The sequence below is a fragment of the Balaenoptera musculus genome, chromosome 11 (genome assembly GCF_009873245.2).
Source record: "Balaenoptera musculus isolate JJ_BM4_2016_0621 chromosome 11, mBalMus1.pri.v3, whole genome shotgun sequence".
In the NCBI taxonomy this organism is placed as follows: domain Eukaryota; kingdom Metazoa; phylum Chordata; class Mammalia; order Artiodactyla; family Balaenopteridae; genus Balaenoptera; species Balaenoptera musculus.
In genome coordinates, this window is record NC_045795.1 from 33,373,872 (window position 1) to 33,383,148 (window position 9,277).

Consider the following 9,277-nt stretch of genomic DNA (forward strand, 5'->3'; position numbering starts at 1 on the left):
GCACTGAGGATGAAAAACCTGCCTATAGATCCTACGGCCCTCACTCTGCCCTCCTCTGGCCCTCACCCTAAAAGGCTTACCTCACACCTCTGGTTCCTGCACAAGAAGTCATATTTGCCGCTCCATCTTACGGCAACTTTGATTTCTTATCGCTCGCACCTCCTGGCCTCCACTGCTTGTACTGAAAAGTCAATAAGATGAAAAGTCCTTTGCAGCCACCCTCACAAGGGAAAACATACAGAAACAACTGATACGTGGAGCCCAGGGTACGCCCGGGATTGAGGTCATGCTGGTGCAGGGCAGGGAGGCAGGGGCTGGGCCGGGTCCTCGGGGTATAAAGGAGGAAGGAGTGTTCAGGCCTTCACTCCACTCTGACGCCACAACTCTGAGCTGCTTCTCTGCTGTGGCCAGCTGGGAATCGGCATCATGAAGTGGATGGTGGTGGCCTTGGTCTGCCTCCAGACCTTGGAGGCGGCCGTGATCAAGTGAGTCTGGGGCCTGGCTGCTGGGGCAGGAGCCTGGGCAGCCTTTTTTTTTTTTTTTTAATGAACTACCATAGACTGGATGGCTTATAAACAACAGAAATTTATTTCTCAAAGTTCTAGAGGGTGGGAAGTCCAAGATCAAGGTGCCTGCAGATTTGGTGTCTGGCGAGAACCTGCTTCCTAGTTCATATACCCCCATCTTTTTGCTATCCTCACATGTTGGAAGGGACAAGGAAGCTCTCTGGATGATCTGCCTCTGCTCTGGGACTTCTGGACAGGGAAGGCTCCCTGAATCGGTATAGGATAGGACTCAGCGGTGGGAGGAGATATGGCCTCTGCTTTCAGGGAACTTCCAGTCAAAGGGAGAAGCACCATCCCTTCCCCCACTGATGAGAAAAGATGGATCGGAAACAGGGAGAATAGGGGTGACTACCACCCAAGCAGACGCTGAACGGCCGGTACAATTATTTCTAGATAGGGAGACGTTTGCTAGTATTTTCCTTAAGGCCCCCAACTTATTTGGCAGACGTCAAAATCATCTAAGCAGAAACACCAGTCATGTAATCTCTATACGCTGAGGTGTCAGGGGATAGGGAACGAGGCGGCACAGCTCACAGGACATCAGGACTCCTGGCCTGCCACACTGCCTGCTATTCTACCACTAAAGAGTGATTTTTTGGCGAAGAGATGGCTCCTCTCAGAAACTTCTTTGAATATGCAAATTCTGTAGCTGTGATGGGGTGAAGCAACCATCAGCCTTCATAGCTCAAGGTGAATGGGTTTAGCAGAGAATTTCTGGACAATGAAGGGTCTTGAGGGAATGGGGAAGAGATGGGGAAAGAAGTGAAAGCAGCAGGAATTCTGGAGCCTGGAACAAGGCCTGGGTGGACCCGCAGAGACCCCTAGGCAATGGCAGCAAGCAGGTCTGGGAGGACGTGGGCAGAAACCCATAATTCAGTACATACAGTTCCAGAGCTGATTTGGGCTCCGGACCACCCAGGCCAAACTCCCCACTGTCCCTGCATCCTGAGAGGAGCGTGAATGATCCAGGCCAGACAAGTAGCTGCAGGGGCAGAACTAGGAGCCTGTTTTCTGAGTCTCCAGTCTAGTGCTCTTCCCCTGGGCCTGTGCTCTGTCACAGCCAGCCGGCACCAGGTGCCTGACAGCCACTGTACCAGAGGACTCTCTTTGGGGTGAACTTTGCCATCTATGAAACTTTCATTTTATTTTATTTTATTTTATTTTATTTTATTTTATTTTATTTTATTTTTTTGGCCACACTGCGCAGCATGTGGGATCTTAGTTCCCTGACCAGGGATCGAACCCGCTCCCACTGCAGTGGAAGTGCAGAGTCTTAACCACTGGATGCCAGGGAAGTCCCTCTGAAACCTTTTTAAAAAATGCACAAATTGGGAATTCCCTGGCAGTCCAGTGGTTAAGGACTCCGCACTTTCACTGCTGAGGGCGCGGGTTCAATCCCTGGTCAGGGAACTAAGATCCCGCAAGCCACACGGCACAGCCAAAAAAAACAAAAACAAAAACAAAACAAAACAGAACAAAAATGTGCAAATCCTACAAAGGGTAATGTCTGAAGTTCCTCTCCCCTGCCTGGGAAAGTGTTTATGGGATATCTGAGAGTGGAGGACCAGGGTGGGATGAGGACCCATGAGATGGGGTGGGGGCATGCATGGGTGAAGGCAGTTGTTTTCTGAATCTCAGAGCAAGTCCTGAGAAGAGTTTTGAAAGAAAGAGAAAGAGAGAGGAAGAAAATGAGAGGCAGAGGGAGAAAGAGCCAGAGAGAACCAGAGATTGAGACAGAGATGGAGAAAGAGGGAGACACACAGACACGTACAAGCTGCAGACACAGGGGGACAGAGCGGCAGGGAGCCTGAGGCAAACAGTTAGAGATGGAGAGAGAGAGAGATTGGGATATTAGAGCCTCTGTAGGAAAGAGGGAGGTCCTGCCCTGACCCCAGCCCTCCTGCAGAGTCCCCGTGAAGAAATTAAAGTCCATCCGTGAGACCATGAAGGAGAAGGGGATACTGGAGGACTTCCTGAGGACCCACAAGTACGACCCCGCCCAGAAGTACCGCTTTAATGACTTCAGCGTGGCCTCCGAGCCCATGGACTACATGGATGTGAGTCCTGACCCTCCCCGGGGCTCCCCTCTCCCTGCTGCCAAAGGCGGAGGGCCAGGCCTGGGCTGTGAGCTGCGCCCTTCCTCTCTGCACCTTCCCACCCGGCCCCTGGGCCTGCCCCCGTCTCTCAGACCTGCCAGCCCGGAGACTTCATTGGCGGGCAGAGCACTCAGGGGCCCCTGCTGACCTGGCAGCTGAGTCCACAGAGACCTTTGCAGCTGCCCCGGGCAGGCTTGGACCGAAGGTCTGTGGGTTCTGGGCGAGCGTGGAGGGCAGGCTTGGGCCCCTGCTTCTGGTGCGGGCTGTGGGGCTGGTCACTCTATCACTCTGTTCGTGGAGGAGGCTGGGCCTGATGGTCCCTGGATCCCGCCAGAGCTAACAGCCTGCCCATGTCCCCCCTCCCCCGCCCAGGCTGCCTACTTTGGTGAGATCAGCATCGGGACCCCACCACAGAACTTCCTGGTCCTTTTTGATACTGGCTCCTCCAACCTGTGGGTGCCCTCTGTCTACTGCCAGAGCCAGGCCTGCAGTGAGTGCTAGGTTGGGCAGGGGAGGGCGGCTGGCAGGGCAGGGCACTGACACCCTCTGGGGAGGGGCCGCACTTCATAAAGATTGCTGGGGAGAGCTTCAGTTCTGGAAAGGACCAGGGACTTGTCCAGGGTCACATGGCACATGCCCAAGCCAGAGGGAAGAAGCTGGCCATGGAGCTGGGTGGCACCTCTGCTTTCCCTGCTCACCAATACGTATCCCTTCACCTACTCCAGCCCAGCCCAGCCCACTCCACTCCATCCTGTTTGCTCTGCGCAATGCCATTCCATCCTACTCCACTCTACAACACTCTATCTATGCTACTCCACCCCATGATTTACTAAGTTCTTACTGAGTATCTCAAGGGACACGGGAGAAGGATATAGATGTGGTCCCCTCCCTGTAGTTGTATTTGGAGACAGGAGATGTTCACTTCCTAGGGCTGCCTTGGTCCCTGCCAAAGCCTTGGGGTTTGGGTCTTGACACCTCTAGTCCAGAAGGTCCCTCATTGGCCCCATCCTAGGCTATCTCAGGATCCTGGTGTGGCCAGCTTCTCCTCGGGGTGAGGTCAGGGTCAGGGAACACACAGATGCCCTGGAGGTTCATTCACTCCTTCATCCAACGAGTAATTTCTCGGCACTCGCCATGTGTCAGGAGATCTGCTGGGGGTCAGGGAGATGAATAGATTCTATATAACCTGCCCATAGGGAGGTCACCATCCTAGGGCATCTCAAGATTCTGTAGGTCAGAGGGGGCTTTGGAGTCAAGGCTGGCCAGTTCTTGTGGGTCTTCCCACGCCAGGAATGTCAGCTGGCCACCACCTGACTCAGTGGCCGTTGGGGGGTGGGGCGTGGGGGAGTGCTGAGGCCCCAGGGTGTGAGCTCAGGCTGGGAGACAGGTGGGCAGCCCGGCAGGCCTGAGAGTGGGCCAGCCTGACTTCCCAAATTTTCCTTCCCTTGCAGCCAGCCACACCCGCTTCAACCCCAGCCTGTCCTCCACCTACTCCAGCAATGGGCAGACCTTCTCCCTGCAGTATGGCAGTGGCAGCCTCACCGGCTTCTTCGGCTATGACACTCTGACAGTGAGTGATGCTGCCGGCTGCCCCCGTCCCTACCCCCAGATGTGGGGAAGGTAGTCCGGGGCTGTGAGCTGGATTCTAACCTCCAAGTTCTCACAGTCTCATGGGCAGACTTAGATGGAGGCCCTGGAAAATATGGGAAACACCTAGTGCTCTACCGTACAGGCCAGAAAATCAGTACAATAAAGGCTCATCCAGGGACTTCCCTGGTGGTCCAGTGGTTAAGACTCCGTGCTTCCACTGCAGGGGGCATGGGTCTGACTCCTGGTCGGGGAATTAAGATCCCGCATGCCACAAGGCGCAGCCAAAAAAAAAAAAAAAAAAGCTCATCCATTCACTCATTGAACCCTCACTGCGGGCCATTATGTGCCAGGCACCGAGGGCACCACAATGGTTGCGATGACCTGGTCCTTAAGGAACTTAAAGCCTCGGGAAGAAGAAGGTTGGGGTGGGGAATGCTGCAGCAGTCGGGGATGGCTTCTTGGAAGAGAAAGTGGCTTTTGCAAACGTGTCAAGAAGAGAAGCAGCAGAAACAAAGGAGGGATGAAGAACAGACCCTTGAGGGGTCTGAGGAGGGGGAGCCTGGGGGAGGTGGGTGGAGTTACACTCGTCACCTTCCATCCTCTCTTTCCCCTCCAGGTCCAGGGCATCAAGGTCCCCAACCAGGAGTTCGGCCTGAGCGAGAACGAGCCGGGTACCAATTTCCTCTATGCGAAGTTCGATGGCATCATGGGCATGGCCTACCCTGCCCTGTCCATGGGCAGGGCCACCACCGCCCTGCAGGGCATGCTGCAGGAGGGTGCCCTCACCAGCCCAGTCTTCAGCTTCTATCTCAGCAGGTAAGGAACCACCTGGTGGTCCCCAGCTCCCAGCCCATTGCCCCCGTGGCCCTGGACGGCTGAGGTTCAACACTTTGGGATTTGAAGGCCTCCCAGCAGGCATATTTGGCAGGGCCTTTCCTCCTGGGCTTCTGACTCTTCCTCCTCCCCTCCCCAACCCCTGCATCTGTCCCTGCCCACTTGGCCTCTTCTTTGTATTTCTTGGCCACGACAGTATCTCTCCTTCCTCCGGCTGAACCCTTCTTTGAGCATTGCTACTGCTTCTCCACACCTCTTGGGCTTACCTCCTGCCCAGAGCCCCAGTTAGCTCACTTCCTCCTGACCAAATGTTCTCTACCTGGACACCTCTTTTGTGTAGAAATCTATTGCTTCATCTCCTTTGATCTATTGTTCTAGCCAGGTCCTGGAGTCTTCTGGTCTAGGTCCACCATGAACTCCTAACAAGTTGTTATTCTTACCACAAACACGAGCCAACTCAGTGATTTATGTGGATGGGCCCCGGTGCCAGGCAGTAGGAGGGGTGGGGGGGCGTCACGTGTGGCTGGGGTGGGGGGGACTTTCTTTCCTCTCCAGAATTAGACAACTACCTTCTAGAGATAGTCAATATCTACTCCCTGGGGCTTAGTCATTTGAATCTTTCAACCACATTATCCTGTTACGACGGTGGCTGGCCTGTGTTTACAAGTACTCTGAGTTTAGCCTGTAGGAGCTCTGCCCAGTTCCACGCTCGGGTTCGTCTTCTGTCTAACAGGGGAGGCCCTGCCCTCCCCTCCACCTGGGCCCTACCTCCCTCCGATCCCAGCAGAAAAATAACAAGCTGGGCCCGGGTCTGGCTCCCGTGGACACGCTCCACCAGCAGCACAAAGTGAAAGGGAATGGAGAACGTGGTGTGCGGCAGGGTGGGGGGCCAGACGACCAGAGGCTTCCCCAGAGGCAGCGCTTGGTGAAGCAGCAGCACCTGGGAGCCTGAGGCACTGGGAAGTCTGAGCTCCAGTTGGGGGTGGCGGGGGTGGGTGGGTGGGTGGGGGACAAAACCTCTTCCCTCAGGGAGCTCCGGTCTGAAGGGAGACACAGCCGTTCCTCAGGGAGCCCCAGTCTGGAGCCAGGGCAGGACCTCTGTTTTCCTGCCTTTTCCACAGCCACTCCCTGACTCACTTTTGCTTTACGTCCTGCAGCCAGCAGGGCTCTCAGGACGGGGGAGCAGTCATCTTCGGGGGTGTGGACAGCAGTCTGTACACGGGGCAGATCTACTGGGCCCCCGTCACCCAGGAGCTGTACTGGCAGATTGGCATTGAGGAGTGAGTCTGTGGTGGGCCCTGGGGGTGTGGGCACTTCCTCGGAGCAGGCTCTGAGGCACTTCATGTCACACACACACATCCGGGCACTGTCGGGTGTCGGGAGGGGGACAGAGGACCCCAGAGACCTGCGCCTGCAAAGCCACAGCTGCCCTCAGCTGGGGTTTCAAGGCCCAGGTCGGCCTGGAGAAGGAGGGTGGGGTGGGGACTACATAGGAAGGGGCAGGACTGAGAATCCCAGACAATTTGGACCCTGTAGTCCAACCCTAGGGGCTTAGACATTAGAAAACTGGGGTGTGTGAGGGGGAGGGACTAATTTGCTCAAAGTACTTACAATGAATCAGTAACCCTGGCCTTCAGTGTTTCTAGAACCATCCTTGGAACTCTTTAGAAAGAGATTCCAAGGCCATTTAGGTGGCCTTTGACAGACTTTGGTATGAGGCAGGAGGATGGCTGGATTGACCTCTGCAGAGTCCTTATCTTCCAGAGGTGCACCTTGATTCTGTGGTTGCAGCTCATCCCCTAGCTGCCCTGAGCTGGGAGGTGCTGAGGCCGCCCATCTCCTCACCGTTCAGGTTCCTCATTGGTGACCAGGCCACAGGCTGGTGCTCCCAGGGCTGCCAGGCCATCGTGGACACTGGCACATCTCTGCTCACCGTGCCCCAGCAGTTCATGAGCTCCCTTCTGCAGGCCACAGGGGCCAAGGAGGACCAGTATGGACAGGTGCGTGTGGCGGAGGTGTGCCCCTTCCCTGGGGGAGGCCAGCCAGGGGGCATTTATGGTTTTTCCTGGGAGCACAAGAATAGCCTGATTCTTGGCCTCCATGCTTCTCGCTGCCCCCAGGCACTGGAGGTGGGGGCCCCAGGATGACTGGGGCTGGGAGCTGGCTGGGGGCCTGAAGGCTGATCCAGGGGAGCCAGATGCTTGTGCTAAAAGGGTGTGGGGAGGTCACTACTAGGCAGAATTTCCTCTGAGCTTCAGCCCCTTAGCGGAAACAGGTTACACACCTGCCGGGCTTTGCAGTAAGAGGGAAATAACTAGACTGTGCTGCCAAGCCCATGAGTGACAAGGTATAACCCTTCAGTCCACAGCTCCCTCACCTCCACAGGGCCATGCTCTCTGCCCCGTGCCCCCTCCTGAGCCCACCAAAGGGTTTGCCTAATTAATGCATTCCCACTAACTTTGGTGGACTGATGGGCCATGCTTTCTACAGACCTGCGTGTTTTAAAAGGACACTTGCAGAGAAGGGGGTGTAGATTTAACCTCTCTCATGGGGGAAATTCAAGCAAGAGTCATGTTTGGGGGTGAGAGAGATGCTCAGGTGCCCCCAGATCCCACCCTCTGCACGTGAGTCCTCCTGTGTAACACGAGCAGTATTGGTGTTGCAGCCTCCAGTCCCAAAGCAGGCTTGGGGCTCAGGCCCGGGTCCGGAGGGGCTGAGGTGATGGGGTTGGCAGGTCCTCTCAGGGGGGAGATGAGGCATCCTGGGCCCTGTTCCTCTCTGCAGTTTCTCGTGGACTGTAGCAACATCCAGAGCCTGCCCACCCTCACGTTCATCATCAATGGTGTGCAGTTCCCTCTGCCGCCCACTTCCTACATCCTCAATGTAAGTCCCGGCCCCTGCAGGCTGAGAGAGTGGGGACACGATCGAGAGGGTGGGGGATGGGGGATGGGGGTGAGGGCTGGGAGGAAGGGGTGGGTAGCCAGAAACGCTGGGTCTCCTTACCTTGCACCATTTCCTGATGCCTTGCAGCATTGATTTCTTTTCCCCATCCATTGATTCTAAACCCCCGTCTCTGGAACGAGGCTATGAAAGAGCAGAGTACCATCTATTATTAATCATTATTATTAATTAGGGGGGAGGGGCACTGGCTCTTTGTTGATCACTTATGAGAGTCAGCCACGGAGTGAAGCACTTTGTCTACATTTCCCTGATTACTCGTCACAACATTCAATGAGCGAGATACTAATTCTATTTTACAAATAAAAACTTGGAGGTTCAGAGAGTTAAGTAACTGGCCCAAGGCCACATAGCTAGTCGGGGTGAAGCTAAGGTTTGAACCCAAGTTGGTCTGGCTCCAAGACTTTACCGCCAGGCTGACCTGCTCCAAATCAGGAACAGGAGGGAGTCAAGGAGACCCTGAAGAGGGAGGCCTGTTGCAGCCTGCCCTCAGCCACGCCAGAATCCCCCACCAGCCCGGCTCTGGCTCTGGAGGCTCAGTTGGCCTGTGAGCCCTCAAGGGCAGAAACTTTGGCTCACCTGTTTCTGCATCTGTGCTGCTGGCCTGGGGCTCTGGGCTGAGCAGTGCCCCATCACTGTGTGAGCGGATGAATGAGTGTTGCCCTTCTGTGTTGTGCAGAACGACGACAGCTTTTGCATGGTGGGGGTCGAGGCCACCTACCTGCCCTCCCAGAACGGCCAGCCCCTGTGGATCCTTGGGGACGTCTTCCTCAGGTCCTACTACTCCGTCTATGACTTGGGCAACAACAGGGTGGGCTTTGCCACCGCCGCCTAGACTCAGCGCCTGGACGCCCGGGCTCCCTTCTCCCTCTGGGCCTCCCAGGCTACAGGGGGTTCTCTCTGCATTTCCTCTCTGCATGTAGCCTCCCTTCTTTGGACTCTGGACTTTCTCTAACAATAAATCTTTCTTCTCCATATCGGCCAGCCTGTTCTTTCTAGAGGGCAGTTGTGGCCTGTAAGGCAGCCCCTGGTCTCAGACAATGGGGACAATGAGAGTCAGGGGCACATTTGCCTCTGCTGCACCATGTTCTCCCTGAGTTTCTAGGAGGTTTGCAGTGGGTCACTGAGAACCTAAGAGAAATAGGGCACAGGGTAGGGCTTGGAGGTGGGCCCTGCATCCCTCAAAGCTTGGAGTCTGTTCGCAGCTTTTCTCTGGAGAGGGAAGACAGTGGT

At 55.6% G+C, this 9,277-nt stretch overlaps 1 protein-coding gene across 1 annotated transcript; it reads left to right on the forward strand.

The window, feature by feature from the left end:
* The first annotated feature begins 389 nt into the window (after window positions 1–389).
* PGC (progastricsin) lies at window positions 390–9,019 on the forward strand. The gene is made up of 9 exons (XM_036869250.1): window positions 390–485; window positions 2,473–2,623; window positions 3,035–3,152; window positions 4,114–4,232; window positions 4,869–5,068; window positions 6,244–6,366; window positions 6,939–7,086; window positions 7,871–7,969; window positions 8,724–9,019. The coding sequence occupies exons 1-9, from the start codon at window positions 427–429 to the stop codon at window positions 8,877–8,879; spliced, it is 1,173 nt and encodes a 390-aa protein (XP_036725145.1). The 5' UTR covers window positions 390–426; the 3' UTR covers window positions 8,880–9,019.
* Window positions 9,020–9,277: the final 258 nt, after the last annotated feature.